The sequence below is a fragment of the Malurus melanocephalus genome, unplaced genomic scaffold, assembly GCF_030028575.1.
Source record: "Malurus melanocephalus ecotype Western Australia unplaced genomic scaffold, MMel_1.1 scaffold_26, whole genome shotgun sequence".
NCBI lineage: Eukaryota > Metazoa > Chordata > Aves > Passeriformes > Maluridae > Malurus > Malurus melanocephalus.
In genome coordinates, this window is record NW_026623258.1 from 616,134 (window position 1) to 632,679 (window position 16,546).

General features: G+C 36.9%; 1 protein-coding gene across 3 annotated transcripts in view; it reads left to right on the top strand.

The window, feature by feature from the left end:
• Window positions 1-16,546, top strand: part of ATAD2B (ATPase family AAA domain containing 2B) — a 74,063-nt gene that overhangs the window by 39,767 nt on the left and 17,750 nt on the right. For 2 of the 3 annotated variants that reach the window (XM_057390426.1, XM_057390428.1), the window contains exons 17-24: window positions 983-1,115; window positions 3,055-3,241; window positions 3,941-4,126; window positions 4,805-4,940; window positions 5,252-5,448; window positions 7,926-8,085; window positions 11,195-11,317; window positions 15,420-15,557. In XM_057390426.1, coding sequence (XP_057246409.1) covers window positions 983-1,115; window positions 3,055-3,241; window positions 3,941-4,126; window positions 4,805-4,940; window positions 5,252-5,448; window positions 7,926-8,085; window positions 11,195-11,317; window positions 15,420-15,557 — 1,260 coding nt within the window. The remainder of the gene's footprint in view (window positions 1-982; window positions 1,116-3,054; window positions 3,242-3,940; window positions 4,127-4,804; window positions 4,941-5,251; window positions 5,449-7,925; window positions 8,086-11,194; window positions 11,318-15,419; window positions 15,558-16,546) is intronic. The other variant, XM_057390427.1, reaches the window with a different exon arrangement.

Here is a 16,546-nt window from a genome sequence, read left to right on the forward strand (position 1 = left end):
AGCTGTGCAGCTGAGTGGCTGTGACCAGTTTTATCCCATCATTGCAGTTGGGATTTTTTATCCCATCATTGCAGACTTCCTTCCCTCTATGGRAATGAGTGGCCTTGGCATAGGGCAAAAGGAACTCAGCTCCTTTCCTGGGGCAAACAAAGATCTTGCAGCAGTTCTTTCCCATTATCAAATCACACCAGGTAACTGTTAATCCTGTTGCAGCTCTGGGACCTAATTTACCTGATTTTCAACTGTTACCTGGTTGTTTTGTTTTAAGGCCATGTTAGTATTTTTTGCAGTTGTTTGTCCCTGCAGTGGGTCTTGTGAATATAATCAGTCTTTGAGCTCTTTGTTTTTCAAGGTCTGTATAGAAAATACTTCAGTTTATTGTGCTACTATATTAGCAAAGGAATTAATAGAGGTAAAGATATATTATATGAATATGGAATGCATTTAACTGATTTTGATAAAAAGTAATTTGATATTCCTTGGCAGGTTATCAGAGGGTGGAAAACAATTCATCATAAATATACATAGTCTAGGTAGTCATGCTGAGAATAATTTTGGAAGAAGTGTACCTGTGAGAATTTGGACACTTGGAACAAGCAAATATTACAAAATTCTGTGCAGTCTAAGGAATTAGAAATTTTATAGCTTCATCCTTGAAAAGACCTCTAGCTGTGAAATAACCCAAAGGAAGCATTTCATAACAAGTTAAACTTCTTTGTATTTGAGAAGTTGTTTGCCTTGATTGTTTTAAAAAAACAAATTGTAATTATGATTAGACTTCTACAGTATTTAATTTGTTTTGGTTTTTGAAGTAATAAGTACTTATTATTCTGAAGTCTGATACTTAGACAGTTTTAACTAACTTCTTCTACATTTGAAGATTTGTTATAATTGACACAAAGRAAATTATAATATCTTGTCTTGTTTGTTGTACATGTACTTAGAAGTGATAAAGTTCTAATTAATACATCTCTTGGAACAGATGTACCAAGTCTAATATTAGATGATAGTGAAGACGAGAATGCTTCATCAATTTTTGAGACGAGCTGTCACTCAGGATCACCAAAGAAACAGTCATCAGCTGCTATACATAAACCCTACCTTCATTTTACAATGTGAGTGTTTCTCTAAATGCATGCAACCAGATAAAACCAGGAGATTCTTACATCAGGAGGGCTAAGAAAGTTGTTCTTTTGCTTTGGGGTGGCAGTGGTGTTCTGTAAGGGAATGTGTAAGTGCACAGACGAGTTTTAGATATGGGARTGTTCTTGGGAAAGGCCACATCCCACACACAGTAATCAGAAATGTTTTTCAATAAGCAAATATAGATTAGAAGTAAGGATGTTAGCAGCTGTTCATAATTTTAACAAACTACTTTGATTTGGAAGATTAAGAACTGGGAAGAGATGTTTGCAGGAACATTTCRGAGGAATTGTGTGCTTTATCTTGGTCCAAAGGAAGGTTGAGCTTCAGTGTATGCATCGGTTTGGAAGGATTTTGTAGAATGAATGCATCTAGCATTTCTAATGTGCTTTTTTCATTGTTTTTCATGGAAATTTTCAGGAAAATGGAAATTTAGAAAATATGTGTGAAATTTGGATGAATGTTTTCTGTATAAATTGGATTGGCTACAGTAACTAATAATTAATATTTCTTGGGTTCAAGTTAAGAATAGTTTTAGACTACTTTATATGGTGGTTTCTGCTGGGAGTTTGCTGAATGAAGAAAATGAAGTTAGAAAAAACTGTTCATTAGTGGTACTGTTTAGTAGAGCCATCTTGTGGAAAACTGCTAAAATTTTTGTGCTGAGTCGTAATACCAGAACAGAATTGATGGATATTTAAGTTTAAAAATAAGAATTTTAAGTTCAAATAGTTGGAAGGACATAGTTAAGTATTCTAATGCCAAATTTAAGCTTTTTTTGTGAGGTTGGGAATGGGGAAGCGAAACCCAAAACCACAATATATATTTGTGTAGATGTGTGTCTAAATAAAAGAATCTCAAGACTGTTTATTTTTGCAAAGTATGTAAGCCTCCCTTAGTCTGTTTTCTGAGCATTTTTGATGGTTATCCATGTGTGTAACCACCACCACCAGCAGAACTGAAAGCCAAAGGTCAGCAATGTTCATTGCTGTCCTAAAATGTTTAATATGAAGTAATACCAGCAAGTCTTGTTCCACTGTCTAAGTTCACTGATGGGCAGATAGAAATGCCTTAATTAGAGAAAATGCAAATTAATAAAAAACTTTCTTTTTTCATAATCAGTTTTCTATAAATGGAGAATACTTTTATTGGAAAAACCAAATGCTTTTTCCTTTGGGTTTCATTTGTCCATAAAAGTGGGTAAAAACTCCCAAAAGAAAGAAAGAAAGAAACACAAGGTTCCAAATGCCCTAGAATGGACTGCTTAGAGTTTGTTCTTGACAACAAAAAAGCAAAAAGGAAATTTGCCTTTGCAGTTCTTCTTTAAAGCCTTCCTTCTGTCTAGAARTCTACTGAATAGAAGTGTACAAATGCTCTACAATACATAATGCATAGTGATTTCCTTCAACATTGCTTCAGGTCCTRTTTCTTAAATAAGTAAATTATTAAAATGTTCAGTGGTTCCTGGGCAATCTTGGGCAGCGCTAGAGGGATGAAAGGATTGGTCTGGGAATCCTCAGGCTACTGAAGAGATGTGTTGGTAGTAAGGACTGAACTAGACATGATTAAATTGCTGTCTGTACTGGATGTCCAGCAAGTCTTTTTATATGCTCAAGGAATTAGTTTTRAATAAACTGGTTATTGTGAAAATTGTCATGAATTTAATGTATGTATAGCTTCACACAGATGAGTTTGAATTAAATGGTTGTGAAACCAAAGATAAGACAAATCATGAATTATTGACATCTGAGGTAGTGTTGAGGGATAGTCGAGTTAGTTGAATCTTTTTAGGCTGTTGTAGGAAGCTCTTACCCATTACTCAAAGTCTTACAGATAGTAAAATATCTCCTGTGTGTCCATCCATTGATAACATTGGCATGTTAATTGACTTTTCTAACTGTTCTGTTGCAGGTCAGCTTATCACCAGCCAACCTCTTACAGACCGAGATTACTGCTCTGTGGGGAAAGAGGTTCGGGTCAGACTTCRCACCTTGCTCCAGCACTATTGCACACCCTGGAAAAATTCTCCGTACACAGGCTCGACCTGCCAGCTCTTTATTCAGTCAGTGCCAAAACGCCTGAAGAGTCATGTGCACAGGTGACATTTYARATTCCCTTGTAATGAGTCAATTATGTGTTTCTGGTTGCATTAACATAAAGGCAGCCAGCTGGAATGTAACTTAAAATCCAGGTTTTCACAGGCTCCTTCTATTTTCGTGTTTAAAATAAAGATGTCTCTAGAGGGTGATGGAGATCTCTCCAGTGTCTGGTGAATGTAATTACATTTTAACCTGCCCCCTCATCACATACCTAGTGCTAAGTAAGTTTAATCTAGGTATTCAGTGCCTGAACRTTCATTTTATTCACTTGTGTATGGATTGGTGTGCTGTGGTTCTAGGTTCATTTGCTTAGTTTAAAATGTTTTACATTTTGGAATAGCTTGTGGTGAATATTGCATGGGTTGCAAAACAGTTTAATTTTCATCTTGATTGTTCAGTCATAGCAAGTTTTTAAAACATACATATTTTTAAAACAAAATAGTTTCTTTGTAGTCTCCCTGGCACATTGACATAAAATAATTGAATGCTGTAGCTAAGAGTCACAAACACTTGTTTAGAATATCTTTAGATAATTCTATTCTGCTGGAACATTTGTCTGTATATTCTATTCTGCTGGAACATTTGTCTGTAAAATACCACAAACATGAATCATTTTCTAATGCACAAGAACTTTGTTACTCATAGCTGATGGTGACAATTAGTTCTTTAGTTTAAATATCACTGTTTCTTTTAATTAGATCTTTCGTGAAGCTCGAAGAACAGTACCAAGTATAGTTTACATGCCTCATATTGGTGATTGGTGGGATGCTGTCAGTGAAACTGTGAGAGCCACTTTCCTAACTTTGCTGCAAGATATACCATCTTTCTCACCCATATTTCTACTGTCTACCTCTGAGTCCATGTTTAGTGAATTGCCTGAAGAGGTAAGTTTATCATGGAAGGAGGCCTTGTTAGGGAGTTCTGTGCTCTTCTGAATGTTCTAATCAYRTAAAATAATTTTGTTTTGTAGTGGTTTTCTAACTTAATTTAAAATATGTCAAACAGAAAATGTGATAATAATTAAATGTTAATAATTTTCCTTAATGAGGGATATATGTCCAYATTACAGATTTTCATAAGCTCCATGTTACTCTACTGAGGAAAAAAAAAATTACTAATTTTTTCAATTGTTCTTTTTGACAAATGACTCCATTATAATTAAATGCAGATTTAGTCTAAAGGCCTGACTTTGAGCTTTACATTTTCTGAAGCTCAGATGGGGGAGGGTTCCTGGTTTTTCTTCTCAACATTTTCTTCGGTTTTTTTTTTCTCCTGCCCTTTTACTGCTTTTTACTACAGGGGTTGTCATTGCTAGGATCATGGGATACCACAAGTTTAGTTACTATAGAAAATTCAGTGAGAATTACAAGTATTTGTTTTCCCTTTGCTGTGAAAACAGCTTTAGGTAGAGTTTACTCTCTCCTGTCCTGTGACTGGTTTTGAAAATTTCATGACTTGTTTTACAATATGGTCGTTGTACAGCAATACAGTATGTATGTTTACAATATGTCTTTTTCAGTGGGGGGCTCGATTTTCTTATGTCTTTTTTTTTTCTTTTTTAGGTGAAATGTATTTTCAGAATCCAGTATGAAGAGGTTTTTTATATTCAAAGACCAAGTGAAGAAGACAGATTGCGATTTTTCAAAGGCTTAATTCTTGATGAGGCAGCAATGCCCCCACCAAGAAGGAAACAGGCTGGTAAACTAAGTTACAGTAAAACCAATAATAATGTGATCCTAATGTTTGATTTTTTGTTATTTTCCTTTTTCGAAAGGCTTGGGTAGTTAACAGTCAGTGTAATTACCATATGACAGCATTAATCAGTGCCCAGAATAAATTTCATAGTTACAGTTAACAGTTGTGGAAGATGGAAAGCTGTGGGGTCAGGAATGCAGTGATAGATCCATGATGCATATTAAATACATGCAATGAAATTTGGAGTGGCATAATCCCGAGAGCCCCTGTGTTGTTAATATTTCCATTGTCTGACTTCTTGTTTTTTTCCCTAGCTCTTCGTGCCCTGGAAGTTCTTCCTCTTGCACTGCCGTGTCCYGCCCGGGAGCTGTCGGAAGCGGAGAAGCAGCGGATGGAGGATCAGGAGGAGAACACCCTGCGGGAGCTGCGCTTGTTTCTCAGGGATGTCACCAAGAGGCTGGCCACAGACAAACGCTTTAACATCTTCAGCAAACCGGTGGATATTGAAGAGGTCTTGTTTCAGTAATGTGCAAACAATGAAGTTGAAARTAGTAGAAAAAGAATGCAAATTTAAAAAAAAGAAATGGTTAAGCTAATCAGAAGAATAGACTTCCGATTCACGATTTTTCCAATTTAAGGTGCTGATTTTTAGCTGGTGATAAAGCCACAGCCTCATCGTCCATGATGCAAGGATTTGGAGCATGTTCTGTTACCAGTGACCCTTGTGCATTCCTATACATTTTAAAACTGAAACCAGCATTTTAAAATGCCAGCACTCCTATCCCTGCCCGTGCTCCTGAAATATGTGAAACCATAAATACAATTCTTTAATAAAAGCATTTGCAGCATTGTAATCATAAATATGATAATATTGGGAAAGTGATCTGTGTTCTGTAATGCATTCAGCATTAATAGTATTGTTGCATAATGTCAGCAGCAATGCTTGTGGTTGCCATTAATCACAAATGGTAGCACATTATAAGGCATTAACTGGTCGATTATGGACTGTACACACCTAACTGATGAGACAGTTCGATCTGCAAATCTATTTTCAGGTGCTGCTGTATGAATGGGATTGTGTTTGGTCTGACATTGAGATCAGATGCTGGCCCCCTGCAAGCATTGCAGGCTTGCTAACTGGAAAAAAAAAAAATCCCTAATAGCTTCTGAAAAGAGAAGCATCTCATTTGGAAGATATGGAAATATGAATATGGGACATCAGAAGTGCAGCACTGTAAAAAGCAGCTTTGGAGGGTAAATTCCTTGCATGATGGAACAGGCATCTTTTATGGGCTGGTGCAGTCCTCTCTTAATTTGAGCTTTCCATAGTGTTCCGTAACTGGCTGTTTTTGAAAGCCCAGTGAGGCACTTAATGTGGCAACCTACAGTGTGAGCATGGTCTGAGCAGTAACTTGCTTTGATTTTTCTTGTGAAACTGTTTGGGAGGCCCATTATTGTAGGAAACACTTCATACCTGGGAAGGTAGTTCCTTTCTGTCAAGAATTTGAAGTCTAAACTTACATAAATAAGGGCACATAGAGAAAGAACAAGTAACTGTCCATGTTTTGTAGATGGAGAGAATCTAAATATGAATTTGTTATTTGAAGACTTACCAAAACCCTGCTAATATATCACAGCAGCAGAAATCAAATGTAATCCTTTTCATCCCACCTGCTGCATTTAAGCACAGGACTAGCCTTTTCTACAGCAGCCTCTGCTTGACTTCCTTAGAAAATGTGTCAGGCTTGTTCCACTCCTATTTGCATTGCAGAGAATGCTGCTGTGTGGTAAGTCAAGGATTTTCCTGACTAAATCAGCAGCAATATTTACAACTTCCAGTGAAGGTTTTCTGATGCTGTTTTCTGGTGCTAACAAGAAAAGGAAGCTTGTGGCTTGGTTTTCCAGTCCCTGAACCAGATACATCATGTTTCCATAAAGGGAGACAAAAAGAGATTTTTTTTCACCATTTTAATTTGTCAAAATATATTTCAGTGTCTTTATTTAAGGAATTAGGTGACACATTGCTGTCCACTGAAGTAATACATTAATTTTAGTTTATGTTGTAATATATGTCTGCAGGCACTATATTAAAAAAAAAAATTCTAGAGCCATTGTGGCTTGATCTGAATATGTATTTAACTCTTAACTGCTTTGGCAGTGACCATCATATGTGGGTGATTTTAAAAGAAAAAAATGTGATGCTGTTTTAAAGGCTGCCTAATCTAAATCACACTGAAACATTCAAATATATATTTTTTTCCTTAAAATAACAAATCCATGGGTTCTTTTGGTGAACTTTGTTACAACAGCTGTGCTGATTCATTGGACTATTAAGCCTGAGACCCTTATGATATYGTTAATTATGTTAAACACTTTCTAGTATGTCATGGTGGTTGCTGAATCTCCAGTTACTATCTAACTTGTAGTAAACTGTGACACAAGGCTTTTTCTTTGTATTGTCCTTCTGTACAGCCAGTGTAACATCTGCAGTCAGTAAAACCTGACTTTTATTTGTTTAACAAGAAACTGTTTAATGGAAGGCATTTACAAACTGATAATTTGGCTGTTTAGTTGGATGAGAACTTTACCTACAAAATGAACAAAATAGAGCTTCCGTAATTTTTCCTAGGGCTTCAAGTTAAGCTGATGGTTTTTGCCTTTTTAGTACATTACAGTGTTACAGCACCATAAAAATCTGTAACTAAATCAGTCTAAAATGAAAAATACATTTGCATCRAAGTGTATTGCCTGAAAAATAGTGTTTAATTAATTTTGAAAGATAAATTGGTGAGCTCCTGAAGAAAAAGYAGCTTTGTTTAGCCTGATAAAATTTCCATTTTTAACATAAATTTGCTCAGCAATCAAAATGTTCAGGTAATGTCTTAGAGYTAAGCATGTGGAATGCATCCAAGTATAAAGATGTGATTGTCAGTGTTCAGTGAGAATTCATATGGTCCTGTGTCATTTCTGTGTGCTGTTTGTTTATAGGTTTCAGATTACCTTGAGGTTATCAAAGAGCCAATGGACCTATCAACAGTAATAACCAAAATTGATAAACACAACTACTTAACAGCCAAGGATTTTCTAACAGACATTGACCTGATYTGCAGCAATGCATTGGAGTACAATCCAGACAAAGATCCTGGAGGTAAGAACCTACTGCTTTTTGGTCTCCCTAGACCTGAAAGCCTGGTATTTGATGCTGTATTTTGTTTCTATTCAGGCACTTAGATAAGCTTCATGCTTTGTGATAATTAGGATAAGCAAGTCCTAAGGGTCTGTGCTTTTAGTATTGTGGGGCATGTGGTGCACTGRGGGACTTTATAAGAGCAGGAAAACTACAGCATTCAGAGCTGTTTTCTAATAAATTATGTTTTGTAGTTCCTTTTCAACTTTGATAGTTCCTTTTCAGGGAATAGGCTCTGCATATGCACCAAAAGCCCACCGTAATTTGGAGGGCTCTGTAGAGAATCCTGCACACAATCTGGCAGTGGCCTGCTGTAGTTTCACGTTAGCTTAGAACATGAAATTCGTACACAAAAATTAAAATCTATGTATTTGGAGATAGAAATAAAACAGGATAAATCACCAGGCAAGGAAGTCAGTTGCAGCTGATTAGGAGAGATTAGAGAGTATTGTCTTKACAAAGTGTGATGGGATGCTTTCAATTAAAAAGGAATTTGTAGACTGAAATGCATGTAAAAGCTGTTCACGCTCCAAACTAAGGAAAGAACATCTTGTGTGCTCTTTGCTTGGGCTGTCTTACAGTGCACAGTGCCAAAATAAAGCCTTTCAGCTGGCAGCTTCGAGAGTCATCCATAAAGCAACAACAAAGCACCCTTTTAATGTAGGGTTGTATTATATATATGTGGTACTTGGACATCAGGGTCCATCTATAGTGTGTTAAAAAGCTTTTCATGACATCTTGTGAAATTGTTTTACCAGTTTAAAGCCTGATTTTTCTGTATTTTATTTTATCAAATTTTTGATTTTCTGAGGCATTTGCAGGTATCTCTTGTGTGGACTAGATACAATATAGTCTTGCTACTTGTTTCACATTGCCTTTTGAGCCCAGTATTGGTTCTTATTTGTAGATTAGCCTTTTCTTCTGTTTGTGATGCATTATTTTCTTTGAACTAAAAAAGTACTTTGTGTTCCTGGTGACATAATTTTGAGGTCTTGTAATGTATAATTGCTGTGARCTAATGAAAGCCCTTGATGGGCACTTGGCATTCTGGGTGTATCTGAAGAGTGCCTGTTTAGGGATATTTTGATTTTCCTTGCTTCAGAACTGAGCTGGGAGAAATTGATCTGKCTCTTTCTAGGCTCAGTTTTGGATGGGAGTTAATGAAAAATTGTTCTGTCCTCTGCTGTTAACAACAGAGCATGTATTGCTTTTCTAACATGCAGGATTTCTTGGGCTGTTGTGTGAACACACCTGAAACAGCATGTTATGGCTGTTCAGAGGAAGCATTCTATGCATTCAGATGCATTCATTAACTGAATATTAACCTACAAATGTTCACATTCTTAAAGGCTGGGCACATATGCTTGTCTCTGCTTCATGCTTGAATTTGCAGAGCACCCAATACCTGCTTCTGTTCTGTTGTTAAGTTGGAAGAGCAATGGGAGGACCAGAGTAGCTGATTTTATCTGCAGTCTGGATATCAAAAWCTGGCTGCTTTGTTTTKTTTTTTTCCCCTKGTACTTTGCTGTAAAATTTCGGACAGGTTCTGTATGAGACAGGTTGGGGTTTYCTCCCTCCATTGTTTGACTGGGAAATGTTCTTGAAGGAAACATAACCATTGTATGTTGGACATGAGTGTTTGCTTCTTTGAAGCACTGTCTGGGGGAAAGCCTTTCCCAGCACAGGATTAGAGGAAAGTAGTGGTTTAATCAAACACCCTGAATTGATTTTTTTTTTTTCCTCTCCCCTCCACTCCCTTCCTCCTTTGCAATGGTTCCTTAAACTTTATTATCGGGCCAAAACTTTGAAGTTTAATATYTCAAAATTACATCTGAAACAAATGCAGTATGTCTTTTTTGGTGATCATAAAACATAATGCTTCAGAAATATGTGGGCAAAAACTTCCAACTTGCAGTAGATTTAGTGGGCAGTAGTTTTCCCAAGTAAACGTAAGGCTCTTTTGAGTCTCTTTCATTTAGCAGCTTTTCCAGCTGTAAAATTTGCTGTTCCTGAAACTACAAATATTGCAAAGTAAATATTCAGTGATATTCTTAAGGATTGTTAAAACATTACATCTGCTACTTGTATAGTATGTTTTAGAAATTAATGTTGATGGTTAYTGTTGAAGTACCTCCATCAGCTGGAAAAAGTAATTCAATAGGGATGGATTGACACATTAAATATGTTTGTACTGAAGTCAAGCAATGAATGTTGTAGGTTTCATTGAAAAACAACATTCTAGATGTCAATTTTCTCCACATATGGGCTTACTTATTAAGTATGATTACTTTTGATTACTTYTCAAATTTCAAAAGTGGAATAATTCCTTTTGTGTGTTTCAAAGGTAGGGGGAACTGGTCTGTTTTTTCATGAGTTGCATTTAGGCTTTCTAGCATGGGCAGTTTGTCCTGTTCCCCAAATAGGCCTGAAAATGTAGCATACTCGAGGCTTGTTTCTTGCCAGTTTTTTTTTTAAATGGATTAAAATGAGAACAGCTATTTAATGTAAAGAATTAAATAATGTCTCATAGCAAAGTTTTGATCAGTTGCTAAGTAATAATCAAGCAATAATTGGAGGTTAAAGGAAAAAACAGGGAAGGGACGTAAGTGAGCCAGGTCTACCTCACAGATCCAGGTGRTGTCCAGTGTGATTTTGCAGGCAGTATAACTGTGAATATTCCTGGACCCCAGTGGGTAAATTAATTCCTGGACAAGTTTTGTTTCTTTGAGACTCTTTGCACTCCATTAGAATGTGTAGATCTGCCTGTGGGAACTGGCTATATCTGATGGCAGGTTGATTGAGGTGTGTTCATSATTCACTGTTTGCATTTGTTTATAGATGCCACTATGGATTAAAGTAACAATTTATACTTCTGAAAACTGTATCTCTTCAATACCTGGGTGTGATTTTTGAGTGTGCTGTGGTATTGATTCACYTGCATTTCCATACGTCTGTACTTTTCCCCAGTTACTTCTATTTGTATAAGTTTTGTAATATACAATACAATCCAACATAGAAATGCTAAAGAAATTTTTGTAATTTTGATAAAGTGTGCTGTCCTGTTTTCTAGATAAAATAATTAGACATAGAGCATGTACTTTGAAGGACACTGCTCATGCTATCATTGCTGCTGAACTGGATCCAGAATTCAATAAGATGTGTGAAGAAATCAAGGAAGCAAGAAGAAAAAGAGGTATGTTTAACTTCAGTTATCGTAACACAACCTGTATAGAGGCCCTCTTTAGACAGGTAGGAATGGTCTCATCTCCACAAGCTCTGGACCYTATGGGGGACTTCAACCACCCCAGTCCATACTGAAGGGATAATACAGCAGGGCAGAAGCAATAGAGGAGCTTTCTAGAATGTGTAGGGGATAACTTCCTTCTCCACATCATAGAGGAGCTACCAAGGAAAGGACCTTGTTCTCACCAGCAAGGAGAGGCTGCTGGGGAATGTGAAGCTCAAAGGCAGCTGGGCTGCAGTGACCATGGTGTGTGGGGTTTGGGATCTTAGGGCAGCAAAGAGGGTGCACAGTAAAGCTCCAGCACCTTGGTCTGCAGGAGAGCAGACTTCAGCCTGTTGAGGGATCTGCTTGGTAGAGTCCCATGGGATGAAGCCCTGGAGGGAAGAGGGGCCCAGGAGAGCTGGTTAAYACTGAAGGATCACCTCCTCCAAACTCAGGAGCGGTGTTTGCCAACAAAGAGGAAGTTATGCAAACACATCAGGAGGCCTGGGAGGAATACAGAGAAACTGAGCAGCCAGGGATCAGRTKAAGAAAGYTAAAGYTCTGAGAGAATYAAACCTGGCCAGGGACATCAAGAGCAAGAAGAAAAGCTTCTGTAGATAWATGGGATAGAATTTACAGCTCTCTGTATAAAAATTTAAATTTAAGATGAAATMCAGGATGCATGTCAGATTAAGAAARTGCAGATGAAAAGGGTGACTGAGCTTGAAACTTTTCTACTTTTTCCTGYTGTGTGAGCTGATGAGACACTGTCATTCTTTCCAGAATAAGGATGCATTCATTGCCTACTATTACAGGCAGTATTATAGAACCTGGTGAGTAGGTAGATGTTAGAGTTGCTGCATTTACATCTTTTACATGTGGATGTGTTGGAACCAGAGCTGTGTTCTGAAACTGCCTGTAATACAGTATAATAAGAATTATGATAAGGGAGAACAGCATTTAAACCACTGGATTTTCAGTTCRCCCTGGCATGTGTACAAATGTAGTTTTGGAGATAGATAATAAATTGATCTTTCTGATTAAGAAACAGCCTTTACATCCACATTGAAGGCAGCACGATGTTGACAGTCTTAACAGCCCAGAATTAGGAAATATAGCTCCCTACTGAATTAATGCAGTTGTTTTCAACTTGTAGTCTACAGATGTACAAGTCTGTTTACAGCTTCTGAAGTGACCAGGGAAGGTTATCAAAAGTCCAAACATATTCCCGGTGTGGGAACAGTTCTCTGTTTACATCAAAAGAGTCTACCTCCGTGGAAAAGTTTAAAAGTTTTGAAAGTTGAAAAAGGTTGAAAATCACTGAACTGTAACATTAGAACAAAATTGCATGCTGATTTAGGGATTACTGATTTCAATAATTCCAGCTTTACCTTGGCAAGTTATTTCCTGCTTTGTCTCCTTCTTTGGTATAAAGCTCCATTATTTGATTTCTAGGTTGAATTGGCTGGTCTTACCTTTCAGCTGCTGATTCTTGAAATACTTCTGTTGGTAGATTGAAGACCCTTTATTAACAAATTTCTTTGAACTATGCAAGTATCTATAGGCTTTCTYTTCTTCAGGTTAAAATGGATACAATTCTTTTTATTTTCCTATTCAGTCATGCATGTTTTTGTCTAATTTTGTGCAAGCTTCCAATGTGTGTCTTGAATTGTGGATAAATGAACCAATTGTAATTCCCTGTGGCTGTAAAACATAGCTGATATAATGCCTTCATTTCTCCTCTGTACTTTCCTATTAGAACTATGAGAATATTCACAATTCTGGCCACAGTGTCATGCTGTGAGCTGTGCTCAGTTAATTATCCAAGTCCCCATGACTGTTAAAGGTTATTGCTTCCGAGGTTAAAGTAAATGTTTGTAAGAGCTCTTTGTTACAGAGAATGATTCTATAGCTTGTGTCCTTTCTTGCAAGTTTGCAAGAACTGGAATGCTGCCCTCCTTTYTGTGGCAGTGGCCCAGTAATAGATATTTCTGGGGACAAAACCTACAGACTCTGTTGAAAGAAGGACAGTGTCTTTAGTTATAATTAAGGCTGATGGCATCATGCAATGAACTTGTAAAATCAGAAAAAGCATGTGTCAATGGTGTGAGATGATGGTTTGTGGGCCTTTGGGTACAGGTGCSTGATGAGCAGTGCCAGTTGTTTGTGGGAGAAAACAGCTCACAGACAGGAATGGAAAGGATTCMAAGTGGATTTAGTACACTGGCATGGAAATTGTTACAGTGTCACAGGTACCTGCAGGTGGCACTTGAGGATGCCTGTGCTTCTGGACCACACTTGGGCTCTGCAGTTGGTGCAGCTGTGGAATGTGAAGTCTAAGATCACTTATTGGGTTAACAAGGAATGCTAACCAAAAGACTGGGAATGCATGGAACAAGCTGTGTTAGATGATCTGTTTATGAACAGAGGAAAATACATCAAGCTCTTGAGGTCTGAGCAACCCTCATGCTGGAAGGCAAGCACAAGGGATCAGGAATCMTGTCAAAGATTGTGGTGGTGCAGAGCAGCTGAATGGTAACACTTCAGGAATGTTATATGGCACTGATCATTGTAATGGATGGAAGGGATGTGAATGCTGATCAGCTCTGCCATTATTCCCATTTTGCTCTAGAAAATATCCTCAGCAAAGCAGCAGATCAGGACAATCACAGTGCATCTGCTAGTCTAGACTTCAACATGTACCCTGTTTCAGAGCAGTTTGAGCAAGGGATGAAACGGGCTAAAAAGCTCCATATCCATTTTCTTCACAATTTTGTTGGCAAATTATTTAGCAATCTTAGGTAGTTGTAAAATGGGAGGTATTTTCTACATGGCTTTTYCCCCCACAACTTTCCTGCTGGTTTKGGGGGTTTGGTTGTGGTTTTTTTTCTTGTTGGTTTGGTTTTTTTTTGCACACATCTGCCATTTTTACYGAGTGCTGTGATTGGTGAGTGGTTTAAAAAGTATTGCAATATAACAGAAAGATAAATTGTACCATAAAATCAGTATGTAGAAGTCAAACTGGATTTTCTTGTTCCTGTATTACTGAAATGAGGTGCTGTTGTTGAAAGATGTTAAACCTAGGGAAAGTGAGTTTTAAATTGGTAATTTAAGAACTCTCTATGCTAAATTATTGAAATTTGCAACKTCTCATAGAGACAAGCAAATAAAAAGTTAGAAGTGATGTTGTTTTGAGGAATGAAATGTTTGATGTACAGTTTGAAATATTTATCATAGTGCCTAGAAACCTACTCTGTAATTATAAATTGTGAGATGAGAGTTTATGTGTGAATCTTTTAATTCCTGCATCCATTGGTTTTGGAGTTTCTTGTCAGCTCTTGATCACTTGGCTCCRGTTTCTATTGAAGACATGGTATGACATTTTGAAGACCATTTAAGTGGATGGATAGGAAATTGTGGTTCACAAATATGAAACTTCAGATATTCAATTATGTCTTTAAAATGTGCTTAACCAATATGAAAGTTTGCCTTTTTAGAATTTAATTAAAAAACCTGGGAAGCAGTAGAAGCTATGAGATGAAGTTATATTACAGAAAGCAAACCATACTTTTTGTTAAAAGCAGAATTGCATTTTCTTAATTTAGGAGCTCATATTGACTCTGAAATGGATCCATTTTRCATAGCATAGATCACAGTGACAATACAAGGTTCTTATTCAGATATTCTTTTTGATATGGCATACAATGCCTTTATGAATTGCCACTTATTTTAAATTATCTGTTTAAAATAAGGAGAAATTGAAATGGTCAGTAAGAATTCACTTGTGGAGGAAAAATGGAAAGAAGAGTCAATCTTTAGGGACCCAAGTTTGAGAAACAGTGACCTTTTTCCAGCCCATCAGAGCTGACAGTTTAAGACTATACARCCAATAAGTTGTTTTTGTCAATAGAAAGCAAATATTCTTGATTCATATCTTTGTTTCCAATGTCCAGCTAAATATTAATGGAWGTATTCCTGTTGCAGTATGGTGTTCCAAGTTTCTTCTTTGATTCAGTAGTTTCCTGCAGCTTGGTTTATTTAAATAGGTATGGTTGTCTTTTGCATGCAGGCTTATCAGTGCCAGCAGAGCAGGTAAATCCTCATGGTTCCACTGTACGGAAAACAGAAGCYCRAGTTGAAGAAGCATTTCGGAACAARCAAAAACCCACCATGGCTGTGTGGCCCAACTCTGCAAATAAATGTGCTTGTAAGTATTTTGGGTGATAATTGCACAAAATTTGAKGTCCCTTCAATGGCAGACATTTGAAAATGTGTCTCTACTGCTGCTTAGTGATTATTTCCAGAAGTAATTTTAGGCATGAAATGCATGGAACTGAGAAATACTCCTTTTATGARTACATAAAATCTCTGTCCAAGAAGTTGTAAGGAAGCAGGATTTCTGGTTTTATGATATAAATATTTTTCTAATGCAATATGAGTATTTTTCCTTTTTCACTGTAAAAGACTATTTTCAGTATAAGACAGCTCAGATCCAGTAAGAACATTTTTTGTGGTTTGATGAGTTTTCAGGTTTGTTTACTCTCTGTATTTTCAGGTAAATACCTCTGTACTGCTTAATACTCTCTCACATGYGCTGCAATAAATTCCTCCCTTCAATACATTCAGTGTCATGCTGAAAGCTGGAAAGGAGATTGCTAATTTAATTTATGCCAATGGTTTTTAATAGTCAGTAACCATTACAGGAGGATGTTAAGMTACACTTTCTGGAGCCTACTGAATTCATCCAGTTAAGTGATCAAAATCTCTAGGATTGTGAGGTGTGACTGGGTAATTGAGGCGCTGCTAATTATTTTCAAGAGGTGCATTGTTTAGAGCAGGTAAATACATAACAGATATTTTCCTGATAAAGAAAATAAAGATTATAAGAGAAAGTGAGTATAAAGGATATGCTGATAGTTGTGCCATCTTTCCTGCTGAAGATCTGGAGTCCATTATTAATATATTATTAGTAGCATTAACAATTACTGCTGATTGATGGCCAACTGGTAGATTGAAGTGGATAAATTTTCATTTYGGTCTTTGTGCTCTCCTTCATGGTGCTGTTCCTTGATGAGAAATCGTTTTCTAGGCATGGTGATAACTGCCCAGATATGAACATTGTTTATATATGAATGATAGTGTTGATGTCAAATGGTTTAATTAATTAGAGGTATATGATTTTATTTCCCGAAGCTG